The 23,311-nt window shown below is 43.2% G+C and overlaps 2 protein-coding genes across 4 annotated transcripts in view; one reads left to right on the forward strand and one right to left on the reverse strand.

Annotated features, from left to right (window-relative positions):
- The first annotated feature begins 2,593 nt into the window (after window positions 1-2,593).
- Window positions 2,594-6,426, forward strand: SRP14 (signal recognition particle 14). Of its 2 annotated transcripts, none has more exons than XM_036446407.2 (5): window positions 2,594-2,743; window positions 2,867-2,939; window positions 3,385-3,515; window positions 5,536-5,568; window positions 6,044-6,426. In XM_036446407.2, the coding sequence occupies exons 1-5, from the start codon at window positions 2,720-2,722 to the stop codon at window positions 6,131-6,133; spliced, it is 351 nt and encodes a 116-aa protein (XP_036302300.1). In that variant the 5' UTR covers window positions 2,594-2,719; the 3' UTR covers window positions 6,134-6,426. The 2 variants fall into 2 exon arrangements, with proteins under 2 accessions (XP_036302300.1, XP_036302309.1); XM_036446416.2 differs by having other exon boundaries at window positions 3,403-3,515.
- A 682-nt stretch (window positions 6,427-7,108) lies between these two features.
- EIF2AK4 (eukaryotic translation initiation factor 2 alpha kinase 4) overlaps window positions 7,109-23,311 on the reverse strand; it is a 100,687-nt gene continuing 84,484 nt past the window's right edge. For both annotated transcript variants that reach the window (XM_036446366.2, XM_036446340.2), the window contains 7 exons: window positions 17,927-18,039; window positions 12,732-12,790; window positions 11,388-11,485; window positions 9,893-9,961; window positions 9,364-9,408; window positions 7,871-7,995; window positions 7,109-7,356 (listed from right to left, as the gene is read on the reverse strand). In XM_036446366.2, coding sequence (XP_036302259.1) covers window positions 7,299-7,356; window positions 7,871-7,995; window positions 9,364-9,408; window positions 9,893-9,961; window positions 11,388-11,485; window positions 12,732-12,790; window positions 17,927-18,039 — 567 coding nt within the window. In that variant the 3' untranslated portion in view covers window positions 7,109-7,298. The remainder of the gene's footprint in view (window positions 7,357-7,870; window positions 7,996-9,363; window positions 9,409-9,892; window positions 9,962-11,387; window positions 11,486-12,731; window positions 12,791-17,926; window positions 18,040-23,311) is intronic.

Here is a 23,311-nt window from a genome sequence, read left to right on the forward strand (position 1 = left end):
GAGATAGGGCGGTTATTCTGGATCATCCAGGTGTGCCCAATGGAACCATAGGTCCTTATAAGAGGGAGACAGGAGGATCAGAGTCAGTAGGAGGAGATGTGATAATCAAACAAAGAGGTTGAAATGGTGTAAGGAAGAGGCCACGTGTCAAGGAAGATAGGTGTCTTCTAGACAGGCAAGAAAACAGATTTCCCCTGAAGCTTCCAGATGGAGGGCAGCTCTACAGACACATTGATATGAGAAGCCTGATCTAGAAAAGAATAAATTCACCCTGGCCAGTGTTGCTCAGTGGTTGCAGCATTGGGACGAGGGTTCAATTCCCAGTTGAGGGCATGTACCTGAGTTGTGAGAGGCAACCAGTTGATGTGTCTCTCTCCCATCTCTCTCTCCCCTTTTTTTCTCCCTCCCTTCTGTTCTCTCCAGGAGCATTGGAAAAAATAGCCTCTGGTGATGATTAACAAAAAACAAACAAACAAACAAACAAAAAAAGAGTAAATTCATGTTGTTTTAAGCCAGTAAGTTTGTGGTAAAGGAAGCTAATACGATCCTCTAGTCTAGTGGGACTCCCTGTTTCCTGCCTTATACTGACATTCTCCATACCACAGAAAGGGAGATGTTTTAAAAATGTAAGTTATAAAGACAGTAAAGCAACAAGCAGACTGTAAAATTACAGTGGGGAGAGTAGGGAGATCTGGGGGAGATAGGAGATCAACCGAAGGACTTGTATACATGCATATAAGTACAACCAATGGACACAAAACTCTGGGGAGGGAGGGTATGTATGGGAGGGGGGGCAATGTTAAAATATGTACACAGATAATAATTTAATAAAAAATAATAAATAATAAAAAATAAAAATGTAAGTTAGATTGTCACTATCCTGTCTAAAGCTTAATGAGAAACTTCTCTGTACCTGGAACAAAATCCAAACTTAGCATGGACATAGGCCTGTATGACTACCTCTCCAAGCTCTCATACACCTTCCCTCCTCCTTCCAAATGCCTTCTCCATTCCTACCCACCCCCAGTCTTGTGGAAACAGGGCAACCTGTTTCCCTCTGGGGACCTTTGTCCTGGCCACTGCCTGTTGTCTGGAACCATCTGTTCCCATTTCACGCAGTTCCCAGAGATTTCCCTGACCCAACCTGAAGTAGTTCCCTCGGAATTCTCATCTGTATCCCCCTGCATACTTGTCTTCACAGCACTTACCATTACCTCAAGCTATACTTCTTACTTGCTTTATTGTGTTTCTTCACTACTCTTTTAATCCAAGATACAGGAAACCAGGCGTTTAGCTTGTCATATTCTGTTGTATCCCCAGCTCCTATAGCCGTGCCTCGCACAGGCTTCAGAGGCTTTCCGTGAAAACCCATCATCGCACATTGAGTGCTTGACTTCAAGTCAAGGGCACAAAGTTCAAGTTGGCTACTTCATAGTAGGGCCTCCAACACAGGTCTCTTGATTGAATCCAGAAGTAAAACCAAGACGGGGTTCCAGTCCTTCTTGCTAGAGGTCCTTTAGGACCACCCAGCCTGGTCAGAGAAGAGGGAGCGTTCAGAGACCCGCCATGGCAATTTAGAATAATAATAATAATAATAATGATAATGAAAATAAGAGTAACAGCTAACATTTACCCAGAACTTCCTCTGTGCCAGGCACTGGTCTAGGTATTTAATATAAATTTATTTATTCTTCACAACCAGTGAATGGACACTATTATTATATTATCCTTATGATAAGGATGGGGAAACTGAGCCACGGTACTGTTAGGTAGAAACTATAGGTTTCTTTTTGAAAATTCTTTATTGTTGAAAGTATTACATATGTCTCCTTTTCCCCCTATTGACCTCCCCCCTCCCCAAAAAGGTACAGTTTTTATTTCTTATTCCTTCAACACTGCTTTTTCATGTTTGGTAAATCATGATCAGGATAAGGTTATTTCCAAATGTTTCAGTGAAAATCTTTCTGCAAAAAATAACTGAGGAAACAACTAAAAGTGGCTTACGCAATAGGCTAGTGTTTGTTTTGTTTTTTAATATCACTTACTAAGAAAGCTGGAGGGAAAAACAAGAAGACTAGAGAGAGGCACTTTCTGAGACTGGCTTAGTATTTAAGAAAATCTGAAAGCACCCTAGTTTCTTTCCATCTTTCCATTCTGATATCCTGGCTGTACCAACAGTAACCCCCTGCCTTGTGGTCACTGGATGGCTCTCAGAGTATTTCCCCACCCAGCACTGACTCTGCAGATTGCTTTATTTTATTTTTTAATTTCTTTATTGATTAAGGTATCACATATTTGTCCTCATCCCCCCCATTCCCATCCCAAACCCCTCCCCAGGGTTACCCCCACCCCCTTGTTGTCCGTGACCTCTGTTTAGGCTTATATGCAAGTCCTTTGGTTGATCTCTCCCCCTTCCCCTCACCCTCCTCAAAACTATAGGTTTCTATCCAGTCTTTCTTTCGCGCTCTCACTCCCTCAGCTCTAACTGAGGGGGGGAGGATTTGTTGCCAGTGAAACCCCAGACCGCCCTAATGTCCGGGACGGGACGCGGCGCCCAGGAGCGCAGGCGCGGGGCAGGCGGGGCGGCGAGAAGGCGGAGGCGGCGATTGGTGGGATAGAGTGGCAATCTGGAAGCGGAAGTCCCCACCTACCCCGGCAGGAACTTCCGGCTCCGGTTGCTCGGGGCTTATGCGGCCTGAGCGGGGCCAGCGGAGCCGGGATGGTCCTGCTGGAGAGTGAGCAGGTGAGCCGGGGCCCCGGGGGAGGGCGGCCGGGCTGAGCTCGGGGCGCTGTCTCCGGCGGCGGGAGGGGGCGGGCGCGGGGGGACGGGGCGGCCTGACCGGCCCGGTTTGTTTGTTCGTTGCAGTTCCTGACGGAGCTGACCAGGCTCTTCCAGAAGTGCCGGCTGTCGGGCAGCGTGTTCATCACCCTCAAGAAGTGTGAGCAGCCGGCCGGGCGGGAGGGAGCGGGGGGCCAGCGGGGCCCCAGCCTGGTGCCCGATGTCTGGGAACCCGAGGCAGTCCCCGTCCCATTCCCGCCTTCCCCCACTTCCCTCCCGTGTCCGGGGCCCTTTCGGGGCGGAGGGACCGAAGACTATCGGGGGCGGTGGCGGGGGCGGTCCGCAGCGCCTAGCAACGTTAGCGGGTCCCGGTTACCGAGGGGCCCGGACGTCCCGGCTCTTCTCCTTGTCAAGGATCCCAAACCCACCCCTGATAGCGGGAATAGCAAGTCGTTTTCCAGGTTTTGGCCAAACTTGAGACAATGAGAGAGAAGGTGGCTAACGGAACTAGAGCAGTGCAGGGGGATTAGGGGTCCTCTTCTCTTCCTTCCCTACTGTTAGCTTCTTACCCCCCTCTTACCAACGCCTGCGGCCGTGCTCACCAGGGTGCGTTTTCCTTGCAGATGACGGCAGAACTAAACCCATCCCAAGGAAAGGTTCAGTGGAGGGCTTTGAGCCCTCAGACAACAAGTGTCTGTTAAGAGCTACTGATGGGAAAAAGAAGATCAGCACAGTGGTGAGTTGGGTTCATCACAGTTTTGGAGTTTAAAAAAAGACTTAAACTTAGCTGTGCAGGTGGCATATCTGAACCAGGTTTCGTTTTACTTTATTTTTAAAGGAAACATTTTTTTTTTCATTGATTTTGGAGAGGAAGGGAGAAAGAGAGAGAAACATCAATGATGAGAGAATCATTGATCGTCTGCCTCCTGGCGATCGGCCGCAACCCCGGGCATGTGCCCTTGACTGGGTCGCAGGACCCTTCAGGCTGCAGGCCAACGCTCTATCCACTGAGCCAAACCGGCTAGGACTACTTTATTTTTTAAAGAATAGTTGATTTTTACAGAGGAAGGGAGAGAAAGAGAAACATTGAAGGGACAACACAACATCGATAGGCTGCCTCCAGCACAACCCCTGCTAGGAATGAGCCTTCAACCCAGGTGGAACCAGCATCTTTCAGTGCACTAGACATTGCCCAGCTGAGCTACACCGTCCAGGGCTTGTTTTTGTTTTAAATGAAGGGTAGTTATTGTGTAGCTCCCCAGCTGTTTTGGAATCAGTGCATTTCCCCCCTTTTTAAAAATCCTCACCCGAGGATATGTTTTTATTGATTTGAGAGAGGGAGAGAGAAACATCCATCATTTTCATGCCCCGACTGGGGATCAAACCTGCAATCTAGGTATGTGCCCTGACTGGGAATCGAACCCATAACCTCTTGGTGTATACGATGGCACTCCAACCAACTGAGCCACCTGGCCAGGATGGGATCAGGGCTTTCTTTTATTACCTTTGTAATAGGAAACTCAGGAGCAAAATTAAAGGTGGAAGTCAAACACTTGTTCTGCTGAAAGTTTTGTAGAAATAAAATTAGCATATTGGTCCTTATAGTAGCATTGTAAGGAGCAGTGAATATGTGATTACTGGGGTCAGACGCGCTACCGTTGCGCCACGAGGTCGACCGAATATATGATTACTTATGCCCTTAGCTTTGACTGTGCTGGCCCTTCCATGACCAACTTCTTGTCACCAGATGATGCTTTTAAGCTAATTATTCCTTTTCTTTGTGGTTCATGTAGTACGCATGTAGCTATATGTAGACTTGGTACTTGAGAGAGTATAAATTTAGTCCAGAGTCTAATACTGCCTTTCAAGGTGGAGGTTGAATATGGCTTGAAAGGGAACACTAGAGCTCTGCACTGTCTCAGGCACCAAGAGAAGCCCTGGGTTCTGAAGGAATACAGGCATTCCTCTTTTTATTACACATTGCTTTATTATGCTGCCAGATGTTTATTACCAATTAAGACAAGGCCCTCCACTGCAAAAAGGCTGTGATTTGCTTTGTTGTGATAATTGCTTTACTGTGGTGGCCTGGAACCAGACTCTCCCTGTGCTTCCTTATTCTGCTGGGGCAGAACCAGACTGCCCTCCCTGTCCAGGCACATCAGTATATGATATCTGTGAGCTTGAAGACCATAATCAGTTGATGCCTCCCTTTACCAGTTATCTCGAGGACATTTACAATAAAGCTTATGGGGTTTTAAACAATAAAGTTGGGTATCACGAAATAAAGAAAACCCAAATAATTTTTAGAAAGAGGATTTCTTGTAGTAGCTTGCATTTTGCTTAAATAGGCCTGAATTAAAGGAAGACAGGTTTAAAATAAGATAGGGAATAGATTAAATGTATCCTGCAGAAAAGATTAGTCCTTAGTCCTTTGACATCTCAGAACCCAGGGAGAAGTCGATGCCAGGAGTGCATTTCAATAGAGGTGAGGAGCACAGCTTCTTCAGGAACGTAATTCTGCCTCCTTCCCATCATGGCACAGTCTCACGTGGAAAAAAGCCTAAATTTTGCTTGTTCCCAGGCAGAGGAGAGGGAAGTAGGAAGATAGCCTGTAGTGTATCATGACCTTTGAGACAGAAGGAATATTTTAGCTATTAGGATGCTGTCTTCATGAGGCTTTGAGTTCTTATCTAGGGTCCTGCTGGGGATCACTGTATGGATACTTGGGGTGACCATTTTCCCCTCCTCTTTTCCAGGTGAGTTCCAAAGAAGTGAATAAGTTTCAGATGGTAAGTTTCTGCTGTTCCCTCTGTCCCTTTCTCAGGGCAAGTCAGCATAACCTTGAGCACTGGGTGAACATTGATATTTAGGTTCATCGCTCTCCTATGATGCTTTACCAGTAACTTATGAATAAGAGCTGCCAGGCTATGCATTTTACTGTCAACACTCATACTGTCTTTTAAGTTTTTATAAGCTAGATTTTGCCATTTTAGGCTTCAGATATGCTCTGCCTATAGTAAAGTTGAACAAGAAGTTGCCTTTGTTTATCTGGTTTTGCTTAAAAAAAAAAAAAAGTGCAGCTCACAGTGGGTTAGCATTGCAGAAGCTGCTAAAATATGAGTGTGCTCCTCCTACACCCTTTTCCTTCAGGAACGAGTGTCCCATGGTGCTACTTGCTTTATCAGGTGGACTTTCTGATTTGGCCACACTAAAGCCCCACCAATGGGAGCTCTTCCCACTAAGGTCGTGCTCTGTGTCTTTCAGGCTTATTCAAACCTACTGAGAGCAAACATGGACGGGCTGAAGAAGAGGGACAAAAAGAGCAAGAGTAAGAAGAGCAAAGCAGCACAGTGAAGGCTCCAGACTCCCTGCTTTCACCAGCTGACCACCACATTGCTATTTTTCCTCTGGTTTTTACTTATGGCCACACAATAGGTTTCTGGTTCCCCTACACTAAGTGTTTTCACGTGAGGTTATGTTCATTTTGGACGGAAGAAGAGCTGTGATGTTTACAGGGTAGTATAAGAAGCCAGTTTATTTTAGATCTGGCTAATTGGTCTGTGTTGCCTACTTGCATATTCCTGGATTTTAGTTAAAGACTCTGCAGGCATCTGTGTGAAGAACAATGCATCATTAAACCTGTCTATCAGCACTGATTATCTCTTATTGATTCTTTTTCTCTCCCCATATTAATAACTCCTGGCAATAAGTACTGATTCTGGGATGATATGATTATGAATTGGCTTTAGCCCTATCTTCTAGGTCATTGGAATTGAAACCTGAAAATTTTATTAAAAGTTGTATTAGCTCATGGGTATTCTTCCCACTGGCTATATAATTTTTTTTAAAAGAATAGTTTATCGATTTTTTAGAGGGAGGGGAATGGAAAGAGAGAACCATCGGAGAGAGAGTGCAACATGGATTGGCTGCCTCCTGCACGCCCCTACCAGAGATGGAGCTCACAACCTGGGCGTATGCCCTTGCCTGGGTATCAAACCCAAATCCTTTGGTGCATAGGCGGATGCTAACCATTATGCACACCAGCCTGGGCCAGGCTGTTATAATTTTATCACAGTTCCTTCAGCAAATTGGAATTCTCATAGTCAGAGTTTGCTTACCTACCTTAGGATAAGCATGTTACAAAATTAAGAATAAAGATTACAAGTTAATGATGAGATTTGATTTCTTTATGCCCTTCAGTTTGGACATTTTCATGAGTTAGTCATTAGAGCTAAGGGAAGAACATGCCTGTTTTCCTGTCTTCTAGCTCCACAAAACCTTCCGTGTCAATAGATTTGCATTTAAAAAGGAAATATATGAAAGCATTTATTATATTGCAAAAGATAAATTTATACATATATATGTGTATATATATATATATATATATATTACAAATGGGAAACTTGCAAAGCTCCACTTTGTGTGACAGCTTTTTAGAATGTAAAGTTAATTTAAAATTACAATGAATGTACAACATTTTACAGCTTCTGTCTGAACAATGTAATACTGTTCTCTAGAATTAAAATAAGATTCGGTAGTAGTCATCTCTGTAGCCATATAGGAATAGCACGGACACCCTGCAAAAGAAGGGGAAAAGTAGGGTCAGTATAATGGATAGAGAACTGGGTTAGTAAAGATTTATTTTTAGAGCACCTAACTATAGGAGTTTTGTTTAATCAAAAGATGGAAGGGTAGGCGCTAACATCAAGTTTTACAAAAGCTGTGATTGGTAAGGGTCTGCAGTATAAGGTCCTACACAAGGAGACCACCATTCATATTACCTTTTAAGTGGAAGAGAATATGAACAGCTGGCTTCTGCCATGAGGACATAAAGCAAAGTAGTCACAGCTATTTTCTATTATTTAAACATAGTTCTAGGAGTTACCTGGGTGATTAAAATTTATAATTGGGATAGTTACTTCTGAGACCTCGGTTTTGTTTTTGACAAGATCATGACTGTGGGTCAGTCCTGAGTTGCAGTTCTAACTAGCTTATCAGCCATCAAAACTAGACAACAAACTATGTCACTTTAAAAACCCTCCTCGAGTTTTAACCTGTCTTGAAATCTGTGGTGCCTAGGTGATAACTTACTTTTTTCCTACTTTGATGTTACAGATTTCATCACAGACTACTTTCAGGTATCTTTGTCTTTGCTTTGGCAGGCGTGACAGCAGCTGCTTCACACTTGTGTCAAAGGCCTGTTCATCAGCATCCCACTAGAAAAAAAATAAATGAGACTTAACAGGCACTAGGGTTTATTAAGTGGCTTTTTTTCTGGGTCACTAAAGCAAGTCCAATGCCACTCTCCCCTTTAGTTATACTGACAAAATCATTATAGGGTGACACTACAACTGCTGGGCAGACTGCTGGGGTTCCTCTTTGAGGCATCAGTTTTCTTTAAAGATCACCTTATTAGATCCGGTTAACAATACAGCAGCAGTGTGTGCTGATCTGACTTTAGACCTGTTTATTTTTTGTATAATGAACACACCACTTCTGATGTGCATCCACCTGAATGGATCATGAGACAATGCACTGCCAATGTAGTGGTATTTGCTTACTTATAACAACAGAAAATACAGAAGGAAGCGTTAGTTTTGGGGCAAAGTTCATTTTTCATCTGATTTAATCTGGATAGACAAAGTATTCTTTGATATGATGTTAGAAAAGTCACCTGTAACTATGATTATAGTTAAATATTCTTATAGCAAAGGTTTAACTTCAAAATTTAAAAAGTTATTTGGTTATTTGATAACTAGTATCCTTGCACACAAATCCGTGCGCCAGTAGCTCACTGCCGTCCTCCAGTAGCTCTCTGCCCGTTGCCCTGCCCTGCCCTCCTGTAGTTACCTCCACACCCCCCCACCCCTCCTTATAGCTTGCTGCCCTGCCCTCCTGCAGTTCTCTGCTGCCCACTTGTAGCTCACTGCCCCACCCTCCTCCTCCATGATGGTGACCGGCTGGTATGCTTCCCGGAGTAACAACCATTTGCATATTGCATCTTTATTACATAGGATTAGGGTGTGTACTTGTGGGAGGACAGCATAAAAAAAAGTACCTAAGTTAAATTTTTACAAAAAGATCTTCCATCACTTCTGGTTCTACAATAAGCTTCCCTTGTTGGAATGAAGGTATGACATGTACAGTGGTTAAGAACATTGATTCCACTACTTTACCTAGGCTCAAATACTGATTCTACTACTAACTAATTGGGTGACCTCGAGTAAGATATTTAACCTCTCTACGTCTGTTCTCCGTAAAATGATGACAATAGTACCTTTCTCTCGGGTTTGCTGTGATTAAATGAGTGTAAAATTTGTAAAGTACTCAGGACACGGCCTGCCAGAGCAATAGCTATTGTTAAATAATCTCTGAAATTTAAAAGAAAGTCACCAGAAAAGTAAGGTTCTTTTAAAATCTGAGTAGTAATATATGTCACATAAAGGAACAATGTTACCAAATTCCTGGAACTGACAAAAAAAATACCCAATATCACTAAGAAATATTTCCATTTTCTGTGTGTGTTTTTTGGCAAAGCTTTGGGATTTTAAAAACCACGATGCCAAAGAGTTCGTTTTGCTTACCTCTAATGATAAACACTGTAAGATGGTTTCTTTGGGTAGATCCACCTGTCAATACACAAAAATGTACGTCACGTCATCTGTCAGAGAACCCCAGCAGCACATTGACTTGTGATGATGGTGCCACTCTGAATAGAGAACAAGAAAGTGGCTGGCAGAGTCCGGGACGCTAGTGTGCTGTAGAGCAGACTTAATGAACCACGCACGGATCAGGTCTCAGCCCCGGTGAACTAGATTCCCACACTCACTCCAGAGGTTAGACACTGCTACCCGCACACAGTATAGGCTTAGAGAGGCAAAGGCCTGAAACATTTAGAAAAAGGATTTTCATTTTCACTTCAGAGGAAGGAAGTAGGAGAAACAAACACAAAACCTTCCATTGTTCTCCTGGGTCTTTAGCCTTCACGAGATCCACATCAGTGCTAACAGGCTTGTACCCCAATACTGCTGACACAGCAAAAAAGACCGACCTCTGAGGAAACTGCTTTCACAGTATGGACAGAGGCCATCCTCAAAGGTTAAAGGAACTTACAGCCAAAATTTCAACTTCACTGCTTTTCTGATGTAAGTTGGCAAGGGAGGTCTGAAGTCGGGTTTGTATCTAACAAAAAGAAAACATGTCAGAATTCAGAACCTGTCAAACCAAGCCATCTTCCTTGCCATTCTGTGTCCTATTCCAGGAAACAATCAAGTGACAAACCAAAGCCTAGAAAGAACCCCAAATATTACCCTAGAACTTGCGTTTAATCCACCTCAGAAAGATGTATGTGTATGCCATTATGATATCGGGAAATGAGATTTTGTAGCCTATCTATAATTTGTTTAATAACCCACCTAAATTGTTTATTTCTTGATAATTCTGAAATGACACCTAGTAAAAAACTCAGTGTGGTGAAACTCACGTGGAAGCAGAGAGATTTCAGTATTAAGCTAAATTTGGCAAAAGGGGAAGGTGGTAGCAATGAGAACATGGAACTGAAATACGGTAGAAAGATGTGAAAAATTAGTTTTCACCAACATCCTGAGAAATAGCCAGGAGAGCTTACAAAAGTGAGGTAACCTGATCTTCTGTATTTCAATCTAATTACATTTCTAAAAATGACTGCTCTCCCACACTCACCCTCTTCCCGTGAGGGAGGCATCCTGACCGTGCTCATAGCACTGTCCATGCCACCTCTCCTTCTGTCCCTCCCGCTGGGAAAACCCCAACCTTTTCTCCCTGCCTATTTCAACCCCTCAGGGACCATCTCTGTGAAGCAAATACCTCTGCCTCTCCCATGTGTGTAATACACTCTAACACTCATATTAAATACTAGAGGCCCGATACACAGAATTCATACACAGCCATGAAGGCTGCCTCGATCCTGTGGCTGCAGCCCCTGCTTGTCTGGAAGAACTTCTGGTCTAATTAGCATATTATGCTTTTATTGTTATAGATATTTAATTCAGCATTGTTACTTATTCGCATCTAATGTTCTCCAAGCATAAAATGCATCTGCTTCTAAGGTTACAAACTCTGAGGAGTGGGGCCATGTCCTATGTCTTTTATATTTTACATGGCTCTTAGCACAGAATCAGGCAGATAGTAGATACCAAAATATATGTAAGGATATTTTTGTCTCAAGTCTTGGGATAGATCCCTTCTGTTTTTGTTATTTAAAGCAAAAACAAACTCCATTTAGGCAGCCAATCAATGATTACCTCTCATCATTGATGTTTTTATCTATCTCCTTTCCTCTCTGAAATAAATAAAAATATATTTTTAAAAAAACCTCCACAAACTCCATCTGCCATTAGAGCCAGATGAGAAAGCTTCTGTTTAGATCCAATAATTCTGACAGTCCACATCTGGAGGACAGATTTGGTAAAATCTTGGTGCCAGACAGATGACTGTGTCGATGAAACTTTCAGAAGCCACCAAGTTAGGGAAGTGGGAAGGAAAATATTTCCAGAACACTCTTTTATTTTCCTTTCCAGTTTCCTTCCTTTGTAGCTGACCTGAGAAAGCCTTGGACACGAACATGTACCTGAGTTTCATACCGCCGCTTGGTGCTGGCGGACAGCTTCTCCGGGGCCATCACAGTCACAGTGGGGACGACGGCTGTTCCATGCATTTCAAACAGACCTGGAACAGAGAGAGCTTCAGACTTCACGGCCATCTCTGGTTCTACGTTCTCTAACACCGCCGAGGGGACGGAGAGATCCCCTCTGGGGTGACTCTGTGTGGCTAGATTATGTCTGGGCCTTGTTTCCTGTCTCTGCAACTGCCTGCAATTGCCCAGGGAGAACCCAGAACTCCACACCCAGCAGTTTGGATGGTTCCGTCAAAACCAACAGCCTTCTCTCCTCAGGTGGGCGTGGGAAGTGACAAAAACAAAGGGAGGCAATATGAGTCACCCAAACCTCATGTCTATGAAAAAAATAAAACATTATCTCTGAAACTAATACTTCCTTAAATTTCTCAAAGTATTTCATTATTTTTTAAATATATTTTTATTGATTTTTTACAGGGAGGAAAGGAGAGAGATAGAGAGCTAGAAACGTCAATGAGAGAGAAACATTGACCAGCTGCCTCTTGCACACCCCCTACCGGGGATGTGCCCGCAACCAAGGTACATGCCCCTGATCGGAATCGAACCTGGGACCTTTCAGTCCGCAGACCGACGCTCTATCACTGAGCCAAACCGGTTTCGACTTTTTTTTTTTTTTTTTAATATATTTTTTATTGATTTTTTACAGAGAGGAAAGGAGAGAGATAGAGAGCTAGAAACGTCGATGAGAGAGAAACATCGACCATCAAAGTATTTTAAATCTGATGGTGACAGAGAGTCAATACTAACAGAAATGAACCAAAAAAGTCCACTTCTGTTAAAAGCCAAATATGTCTTCTTGTGGACTTAAATAGGACACTTCTTTTTCAGTAAGATAGATGTGATGAAACTACAGGCATAACTATCACCACTGTTCCTGCTTGGCTTCCATGAAAAAGAAAGAAAGAAAGAAAAATATATACAGCACTTTTCTTCAATTCTGTATATGGGGAACATTTCCAGGAAAAGTACCACATTTAATAAATCTATACCATAAACTAAGCTGAAGATTAAACCACTTGTAAAAATAAGATACTAAGACAAAGAATACCAGAATCAGAAGTCACCAAATGCCCAGTAACCACCAGTAATCATCTTGCTATTTTCTAAGATGTGAGTTTCAAAGCATAGTGATAAATTCCATTTGGTACAATTAATTATATATATGTTACTTAAAAATATATACATTTGATGCAACAAGGAGTTAGCCACATAGTGCTTACAAAAAACACACACACATAAAAGCATTATTATGTTTAGATTGTAATTAGTAAATTATACCTGAAGCATTAGAAAATGACCCCTTCAGATTTTGTACTGCGATATTATCAGAAGCTTCTCTAAAAACAACCAAACAAAAAAAAATTATTAGAAAACAGTCAATAAGCCAAAAGCAACACAAATTACTTATAGTGAGCTATACTTAGAGTGAACCAATTTTTTAAATTCAGTATAAAAATATTTCGTAAGTATTGGTTATTAGTGAAGGAAAAACAAAAACAACTAATTTGCACTTAATTATGCTTTTAGTTAAGAGCAGGTAAAAATTACAAAGGATGACATTTCAAGTTAACAAATGCCTAAAGACAACATTCTGATCTATTCAGCTGTTTGAAATCCTGGCTCAATGTCAGAAGCTAATTTCAATGAAATGTAATGGGTGTTCTTTCCGCTCCCCTCACAATACAAGGAAACAGCGCAGGCAGCCCCCCTTGCATTCTGGCAGCAGCCTTGGCTGTCACCCACAGGACATTTAGCAAATAAGGAGGTTCTTTCAAAAGCTGTGAATGGATGTTCTTTCAAAGACTTTATAGCCTTTGAGAGACACAATAGCACCTGTCTTAGGAAAATGGGGAAATAATCATTTGGAAGGAAAGATTTTAAACCTTTCCTGCTAAAACTAAATCCCATCTGGCTGATTAAGTGTCTTCATAGTGTTCATGTACTCACTATTAATTAGTTGACTTATTTGCTTTCTCTTCTAAATCTGTCTTTGATTTGGATCTGTAGCCCTTAATACCTGATAACTTCAAAAAACATATTCCCTCAGAAAAAGCCTGATGATGAATTTATGCAAGCTAGGTGCAGATGGGATGAATTTATGCAAGCTAGGGGGCAGAGCCAGGGAGGGAGAAGAGCAAAACATTTATTATTTAATATATAATTTTTTAATTGATTATAATTATATAATCAATAATATTTTATTGATTTTTTTACAGAGAGGAAGGGAGAGGGATAGTTAGAAACCTTGATCAGCTGCCTCCTGCACACTCCCTGCTAGGTGTGTGTCACAACCATAGTACATGCCCTTGACTGGAATCGAACCTGGGACCCTTGAGTCTGCAGGCTGATGCTCTAGCCACTGAGCCAAGCCAGCCAGGGCAAAACATTTATTTTTTATTGATTTTAGAGAGGAAGGGAGAAGGGGAGAGAGAGACATCAATGTTGAGATTGATCGGCTGCCTCCTGAAACACAGGCATGTGTCCTTGACCAGAATTGAACCTGGGACCCTTCAGTCCACAGGCCGACACTTTATCCACAGAGCCAAACTGGCCAGGGCAAAAACATTTATTTTATATTAGCCAGGATTCCTCAGTCTTGGCACTATTAACATTTTGAGCCATATAATTCTTTGTTGGGGGTGGGTGATCAGTCCTGAGCATTGTAGAATGTTTAGTGGTGTTCCTGGTCTCTACTAGATACCAGTAGCATTTAATTTTTAAATTAAACTTACTGGGGTGAAATTGGTCAACATTAACTGTCACTCACAACATGAACTGTCACCCATCACTCAGGTGTGGGTTTCTGTGTTACAAGACCTGTAGACTGCACCATGTACCCACCACCCAAAGGCGTCTTATATTAGGACCCCTTCTCCCCCAACTCCCTTCCTCTGGCAACCACCACACTGCTGTTTGGGTTCATGAGTTTCAGTTTTATATCCCACATATGAGTGAAGCCACACGGTTCTTAGCTTTTCCTGACTGACCTACTTCACTTAGCATAATGTTCTCAAGGTCCATCCATGTTGTTGCAAATGGCGCTATTTCATCCTTTCTCGTGGCTGAGGAGTATACCATGTGTATGTGTACCACATCTTCTTTATCCAGTCCTCTACTGCTGGACACTTTGGTTGTTTCCATGTCTTGTGCACCATGAATAATGCCACAATGAACATAAAAGTGTATTCATTTTTTGAATACATGATTTTGAGTTTTTCAGGTATATACCCAGGAGTGAAATTGGTGGGTCATATGGCAGCTCTATTCTTAATTTTTTGAGGAATTGCAGACTGCTTTCCAGAGTGGTTGTACCAGTTTACCAGCAGCGAATGAGGGCTCTCTTTTCCCCCAAACCTCTCCAACACTTGTTACTGCTTGTCTTGTTGATCGCGGCCACTCTAACAGGGTGGTACTCTCGTTGTACTTTTGATTTGCATTTCCCTAATTGCCAGTGAGGTTGAACATCTTTTCATATTGGCTGCTCGTATGTCTTCTTGAGAGAGGTGTATTTTCAGGTTCTCTGCCTACTTTTTGATTGAATTGTTTTTTTGGTGCTGAGTTCTTTATATGTTTTTTAATTAAACCTCTGTTGGAGCTGTGGTTTGCAAATATCATCCCCCTTCTGGTTGGCTGCCTGTTTGTTTTGTTGACAGTTTCTTTTGCAGTGTAGAAGCTTTTTAGTTTGATATAGTCCCATTCATTTATTTTTGCCTGTACTTCCCTTACCTTTGGGTTCAAGTTCACAAAATGTTTCTATGACCCAGGTCCATAAGTTTGGTACCTATATTTTTTTCTATGTAAGTTATTGTTTCAGGTCTGATGTGTAGGTCTTTGATCCGTTTTGAATTAGTTTTTGTACATGAGGACAAACTGTAATCTGGTTTTATTTGTTTGCATGTGGCTTTCCATTTTTCTCAGCACCCTTTATTGAAGAGACTATCTTTACTTGCTTTGGTTATTCGGGGTCTTTTGTAGTTCTATACAAATCTTATGATTTCTTGTTCTATTTCTTTAAAAAATGGCATTGGGATTTTGATGGGGATTGCATATATTGCTTTGGGTAATATGGCTATTTTAACTATGTTGATTCTTCTAATCCATGAATATTGGATATTTTGAGTATATCTTATCTTCATCTTCCTTTGCCAGTTCAGACCTTTCCCCCTTCCTTTTGTACATTTTTGTTGTCACAAATTATCTCTGTTTATGCTGTAAGTTTTGGGGGATCTTACTCATAGTGTTGTGACACGTTCTTTGTTTCAGGTAGAATAACTAACTCCCTTGAGTATTTCCTGCAAGGAGGTTTTTGGTGATAAAATCCCTCAACTTCTGTATGTATGGGAATGTCTTTATTTCCCCTTCATATTTAAAGGATAATTTTGCTGGATATATTATTTGTGGCTGGTAATTTCTCTTTCAGATATTTGAATATTTAGCTCTACTCTCTTCTGGCTTGTAGTTTCTGTTGAGAAGTCAAATGAAATTCTAATGGGTTTTCCTCTGTAGGTTACTTCCTTCTTTTCCCTGGATGCTTTGAGAATTATTTCTTTGTCATTAATTTTTGACAGCTTTATCCAAGTGCCTTGGAGAGGGCCTCTTGGATTGGAGTAACTAGGTGTTCTGTTTGCTTCTTAGACTCGAGGATCTAGTTCTTTCCATAGATTTGGGAAGTTCTCATTCACTATTTGTTTTAATAGACTCTCCATTCCATGCTGCCTCTCCTCTTCCGCTATGCCCATGATTCCGATATTACCTTTTCTGATTGAGTCAGGGAGCCTCATAGCGCTCTTTCATTTTTCTTTATTCTCAGGTCTCTCTCTTCTTCCCTTTTGATTCCTATTTTTGATATCTCTAGTTCTTTCCTTTAAGTGGTTGGTTCTGTTTTCTATGCTCAACAGTTCACTCTTAATCGCCTTAAATTTCCTGCTTCATTTCCAATATTTCTGATATATTCTTTTTTAAAGTTTCAATTTCCTTGGAGAAATACTCATTTTGTTCATTGATTTTTCTGAGTGCTTTCTTGCATCTCGTTGGGTATTTTCAGAACTGTAGTCCTGAAGCGTCTGACATTTATATCACATAATTCTATGTGTTCCACCCTGCTTTTTGGGAATTATTTTGTGTTCTTTCTGGTCATCTTCATTACTGTGGTTCCTCATGGTATTTGCTGCCCTCCTTTGTTTTCCCATTTATCTCTGTAGAGGTCTTTCTACTATGTTCCAGTAGATGGCGCTGAATAGAAAGATTTTTTTTTTTTTTTTTTTTTTTTTTTTTACCGGATTTGAGTCTCATTGGCTTCCATGGGACAGTACCTCTGTGCTGCTTGGGGTGGGGTTTGTTATGCCCTCACACTAATGATGACCCCTGACCTCTGCGGGGTCCCATCCCAAGCACCTTTCCTGGGGTTCAGTCATAGAGGGAAACAGCGAACCTATTGCAACAGCTTTTGATTTTTAGATAATATGCTCCTGGAGTCAATTTCAAGGGCAGCAGGAGGTGAGTTTTGGGAGTCTAAGCAGCAGCAAGGCTCTGTGGTTTCCTTTCTTCATTTGAAACACCACTGCCCGGCCCAGCAGTGGGGAGTCCCGTGGCAGAACCCCATGCTCTCTTTGGGCGTCTGCTGACTCAGCCACTGTTCTCTCTCATTGCTCGCACTGTGACTGCTCGCTGCTCCCTCTGTTCCCCTTACCTCCTTCCTCCTTCCCCTTCCCCCTCACCCCCAGCTCCCTCTGTTCCTCCAGGCCCAAGGAAGTGCCTGCTACCACTGGCTTTCTCCCCTCTCGGGGCCAGGCTGCGAGCTCCCAGCTGAGCTGCAGGGCTGCATATGCGGGCTGTCTGTGCCTTCCTGCCTTCCTGCCTTCTCGCTGCCCTGTTTATTCCCGATGCCCACCTTTAGGTCTTTCAGTGCGCAGGTCTCTCAGGTGTGCCTCTGTGTTGAGCAGGGACTTATAGATGGCTAACTTGTTGAAATGTCAGGGGGAGAAGAAAAGAAATACTCATTTTGTTCATTGATTACCTGCCATTCCTTTGATGTCACTAGCCAGTTTTAAGGCTTTTAAAACTTACTTTATTAAATTCCTATCAGACAGTTGAACCAATTTACATTCCCATCCTGAGTATATGAGATCTCTTCACAGAACATATCAGACAAAACGTTATAAAAATTCACTGATTAACAGACCAAAGAAGATAATGGCAGACAGAGTTTGGCAGTTTAGCCCTTTCAAAATGATAAAATATTCTTTGACATATTCCAGAGAACAAATGTTGAATGTAAGATATGCCTAATCTCACACAGGGGGTCATATAATTAAACTGCTGAGTTATTCAGAAACAATAGAAAGATTCACTGAAAGTTATCCAGACCTATCTTATTTCCAAAAAGGACCAAATTGATTTTTAAAGTAAATCTGTCTACATTCTATATAGGCAGTCCCAGCTGATTTTTTGGGCTGTTGCTTTATTACAGTTACCTGATAGTCCTTTCATCACTGACTTTAGTCCTCAGTCTCTGCACCATGTGATCCACAAGGTCAGACTCCAGCACACGTTTCTCTGTTTGCCTTTCCTTCTCAAAAGACTTAACCTTAAAAAGAAGATAAGAGATCAACCGAAGGACTTGTATACATGCATATAAGTACAACCAATGGACACAAAACTCTGGGGAGGGCGGGCATGTATGGGGGGGGGCAATGGTATATGTACAAAGATAATAATTTAATAATAATAATAAAAAGAATGAAACAGATCCATCATTTCAGAAGCCAAAAGACTAACTCAGAATCCTATAGGCAATAGTTTAGGGGTGATTTTGCTCCTACAGGACATTTGGTCATGTTCAGAGACACTTCTGGTTGTAACAACTGTGGGGGCATCCAGTGAGTAGAGGCTAGGCTTGCTGCTAAACATCTTACAACGCACAAGACAGCAGCCCCACAAAGGACTATCCGACCCAAGATGTCAAAGTGTGGCTGTTGAGAAACCCAAGTCTAGACTAGAATAGCTTATCAGATGATAGAATTAAAAAAAGAAAAAGAAAAAAAAAAAAAGGCTAAGACAAACCTGCTCCTACTTAATTCTATTCTTTCACATATTCTTCTCCTTAAACATCCTCTGGTCAGTCACCAGGTTTCTACAACTACTCCCTCTCCTTTTCAAACCCAAGTCCTGTCGTCCTCCTTCTATGGTGCCTGCACTTTCATCTCCACTTGCACGGCCAGCACTCAGTCCTGGCTGGGGGAGAGCCCAATATTATTCCCTGTCTTCAATTTCCCCTTGCTCCTTTCCATACTACACATCCCTGCAGGTTAATTTTTTTCATATACAATTATGATGTCGCCTTCTATTAAAAACACACACTGGCTCCCTATTAGTAGCAAAGTAAAGTAAAAAAACTTTTGGCTCTCCATGATCTAGCTAGAACCATTCTCTCCCACTGAAGTCCCCTTCTTCTTCTTTTTAAAAAATAATATTTTTTATTGATTTCAGAGAGGAAGGGAGAGGGAGATAGGGATAGAAAGATCAATGATGAGAGAGAATCATTTATCCACTGTCTTCTACACGCCCCCTACTGGGGATCGATCCCGCAACTGGAGTATGTGCCCTTGACTGGAATTGTACCTGGGACCCTCCAGTCCACAGGCATTTGCTCTATCCACTGAGCCAAACCAGCTAGGGCAGAATTCCTCTTTTTTTATAATCCTTCTACTTTATCCAATACAGACATTGAGGGTAATACCAGAATAGTTCTCTGCTGGTCTACTGAAAGGGCAGGGCGGGGCGAGGATGAGCTCCCAACTCCGCCCCGTAGGGCGGAGTTATCCCTAGCCCTCAAAACGCCTGGACCGGGAGAAATTCGCTCTCTTCCGCCATGCTGCCGGCATGAGTGGGGGAGCACATGCTAGCATGGTGAAGGCTCTCTTGCTTATTGCATCGGACTTGGCTCCCTGGTGGTCCTTGGGGATCACAAAGTCTGGGCATAACAGATGGGGGCTCGTCCGGGGTCCCCGGGACCATTAGGGAAAACCCGATCCGGAGAGTCTGACTGGCCGCGGTAGGTGTGTGCGCGCTCTGGAGGGACATAAAACCCCTCATGGAATTGGTGCCCGAAGACGCCTGGTGGACGCACCGTGAAGGCTACGGGCAGGAGGATCAGAAGACGTTCTGACCTCCCGGGAGGGCCCGAGAGGGACCCTCATATGGGGAGAGGAATGGCGTGAGCTGTTGCCTCACCTGCGGAAAGTGAACCTTTCCCAGGTCTGAGTTTGGTATCTGTGGGCGACATGGTGCCCCAGGATGGAGCCGGGGAAGTGTGGCCGGCGTGGTGGTGCGGGGCCCCCTGGCGGCGTTGGGTCGGAGGGGGGGCTCCCGCGGGGCTCAGTCTGCGCGTTGGAGCGCGGCTGGGCAGTGGTGGCCTCGCTCGGGGAGCAGGCACCTGGGTTAATTTGCTGGCTGCCTGGGAAGTGGAGCCGGGAAGCCGCTGGGGCGACCCGCGCTTTCTCCTCCGGGGCTGCCTGAGTAGTGTGGCTGGGGTGGCCAAAGCAGCCTCGCCCCAGGGGCCTGGGCCAGCGTAGAGACATTGGTCCCTGGAGACATCAGGTACCGGATCAAATCTCTGTGCAAATCTCTGTGCTCAGTAAAGAGAAAAGGCCAGTTCAAAACGAGTGCGCATAGTTTTGGGCTGTGCTTAAAAACACTTTTCTGGGTACAGAATAAGTTTTAAAAGTGGTGGAGATAAATTAAAACTGGTTTCCCAAGTCATTGTAAGCAACTCTTGAAATTCCCGGCCATGAGGCGGAAATTAGATGGTAATGGCTGAGAGTCTTCAGGTAAAGAATGTGTTCATTTGCATTTGTATGCTGCTCCAGCTTCAGGGAGTGGCAGGTAATTGGTGGTGAAGCAGCCCACAATGGTTAGTCTTCCTTGTCATTGGTATCAGCTAAGCAGAGTCATATAGCTACTTAAGTATGAATTGTGATTGACCTATGATTTTCTGACATTGTCTTAAATCCTAGTAAACTGCCTCTGGTGTGAAGAGGTCTAGGGGAGGCCGGAGAGCGCAAGACTATTAGCTCTCCTACAAAGAGATTATTCAGAGCTTTGTTTGAACTTCAGAAAAAAAATTTTGAGATCTGAAAAAACTGTATGATTAGATCTGTTGCTGAAACTTTACCCTAAATAAGCAGGATGTATTAGAAATGTAATGTTATTAATCTAAGAAATGCCAAATTTATTTGACTTGCCAGCTTTAAAAGTTCAAAGTATAAGTTGAATTAGGAAAAGTTAATTGCAGTAACTAGATGCCTAGAATATGGCAGGCTAAACTGTATTATATATGTTAAGAATAAGCAGTAATGATCAAAGATCTCAAGGATTGATTTATTCTCATTTGTCAGATGAAAAAGTATGTAATGCTTACACTTAAAAAAATTATTTTAAGTCAGTGATGCAGTATTTTTTTAAAGTCAGTTTTTCTAAAGTAATGTTTAATGTAACATATGAAACTTTTATATTTGATTTGTTTTGTTTTGCTTTTCTCATATGCCATTGTTGTTGAATTTGGGCTTGTACCTGCATCTTGTATTTTGTTTAAACTTTGGGAATAATTTTTGGTTTCAGTCATGTGTATCTACTTTATAGATTTAAGTAGACTTCATCACAAAGGTTTATAATTTATTTAGAATTGTGTTAAAACAATGTGAAAACAATTATTTGTATGATTAACCCCCCGAGACTGCTTGGACAATTTTCACCAATGTTCTGCAGTGGGGAGTAGAGGGGCTTAGAAATGTAGATAAATCTATATCTGTAGGGAAAAGGTGGCATTTTACATTTCAGGTGGCTGTTAGAGGCCTGGGAACAGGTACTGGACCTGCTCCCTCCTCCCTTGCCTTTTAAAATTTGGGGCATGGTTATGTATTTTTGGAAGATAAGATTTTTATAGAAATTATAAAGAGTATGTCCTGACAGGTTAGCTAGGAGAGGCAAGCCTTTTAGTTTCCTGATGGGCATGGGGGCACCCTATTTAGTCTTGAGAGAGCCAATAGGACCCGTACATCAGCCCAGGAAGCCACCGGACAAACTGCCTGTTTTCCTTGGACATCAAGAAGGACTGTGGTCCTCGGAAGGAACACGTACTGGGGGAATGCAGCTGTTGAACTGGTCCAAAGTGGAACAACGGATCTTTGAGGAGCTAAAGAAGGCTCTCATCTCAGCAGCTGCCCTAGCCTTGCCGGACGACGCGGAGCCCTTCCACCCCTACGTGAGTGAGGTAAGAGACATTGCCAAAGGGGTTCTCACTCAGACTCTAGGTCCCTGGAAGAGACCTGTTTCCTATCTGTCCAAGAGACTGGACCCTGTGGCAGCCACAGCATTGTTGGTGAAGGAGGCAGATAAGTGGACTCTGGACCAGGAGCTAACCTGGATGGGCCAGGCTTTTCTCCTGGACCAGCCCTGTGTCCAGATTCATAAAACTCTGGCCATCAACCCTGCCAGCCTGCTTCCAGATGATGATGATGGAACCCATTCATGACTGCACAGAGGTAACAGACGACAAGGTACTGTTCACGGATGGGAGCAGTTATGTTCAGGATGGGACCTGATATGCAGGGGCAGTGGTAGTCACCTTGGACCACACCATTTGGGCACAGTTCCAGAACTTTTGGCCTTAATCCAGGCCCTTTGATAGAGACACTGTGCCATTCACAAAGAAAAGAGGGGTACCAACTGCAGCCAGAAGGAATTGGCTGACCAGAAGCAAGCCACTGAAGGACCAGATGGTTGATGGACCCTCCAGATGACAAGACTGTTGGTCCCAGAGGCTCTAGGTCAGAGTTGCCCGGTGACACCAGGTTAAGTGTCACCAAGACTTCTGAACTTCTGTGAGGCAGAGTTGCTAGAAGTACTGTCTGTGCACAGGTAAATGCTAAGCAAGGTAAGGGGATCCCCCCTGGGAATTCAGGTCCCAGGGAACCTCCCCAGGAGAGCATTGGTAGGTGGATTTCAGAGATTAAACCACCAGCATTAAGGTCTAGTTTTTATAGACACTTCAGATTAGGTTGAGGTATACCCCACTATCAGATAACAGCCCTCCCCTTGGTAGCTAAGGTATCTCATAGCTCTAGCCTTAGGACAGGCGAGACTCTTGAAAAGGGGGTTTAACTAAATGTGTCTTAGATTCGGTGAAAATTGGACCAACCCCCTGTCCTTTGCCCTCTTGAGGGCCAGGTGTACCCCTTACTGGGACAAGTTTCCCCTTTCTGGGAGGGGATCATGTATGGTAACCATTTCCTTGCTCAAGTCCTTACAGGCTCTGCAGTTTGCTTGTTCCAGATGCACTGCCAGTGCCCACCGCAGACCCTGTAGCCCTGGAACTCAATGTGGATAAAGAAATTTGCTGCCCAAGGACTCAAAAGGATGCTGCACTTTATCCTGAGCACGCCCACTGCTGTTGAAGTAGATAACACCTGGATCCTGGCAACTAGAGGCCAGAAGGAGAACTGATGCCTGAGGAGGGGAACTGGACTTCAGTGAGGACAATACTGATGGGAACTGTGGTACTAAGGGTCTTGGTAACTATTTGTTGTTTATGATGAAAGGAAGTAGGCTGAGTCAATGATTTGACTAGGTACATTAGACAAGGGGGGAATGAAAGGGCAGGGCGGGGCGAGGATGAGCTCCCAACTCCGCCCCGTAGGGCGGAGTTATCCCTAGCCCTCAAAACGCCTGGACCGGGAGAAATTCGCTCTCTTCCGCCATGCTGCCGGCATGAGTGGGGGAGCACATGCTAGCATGGTGAAGGCTCTCTTGCTTATTGCATCGGACTTGGCTCCCTGGTGGTCCTTGGGGATCACGAAGTC

This window comes from Pipistrellus kuhlii, unplaced genomic scaffold, assembly GCF_014108245.1.
Source record: "Pipistrellus kuhlii isolate mPipKuh1 unplaced genomic scaffold, mPipKuh1.p scaffold_m20_p_1, whole genome shotgun sequence".
Classification (NCBI taxonomy): domain Eukaryota; kingdom Metazoa; phylum Chordata; class Mammalia; order Chiroptera; family Vespertilionidae; genus Pipistrellus; species Pipistrellus kuhlii.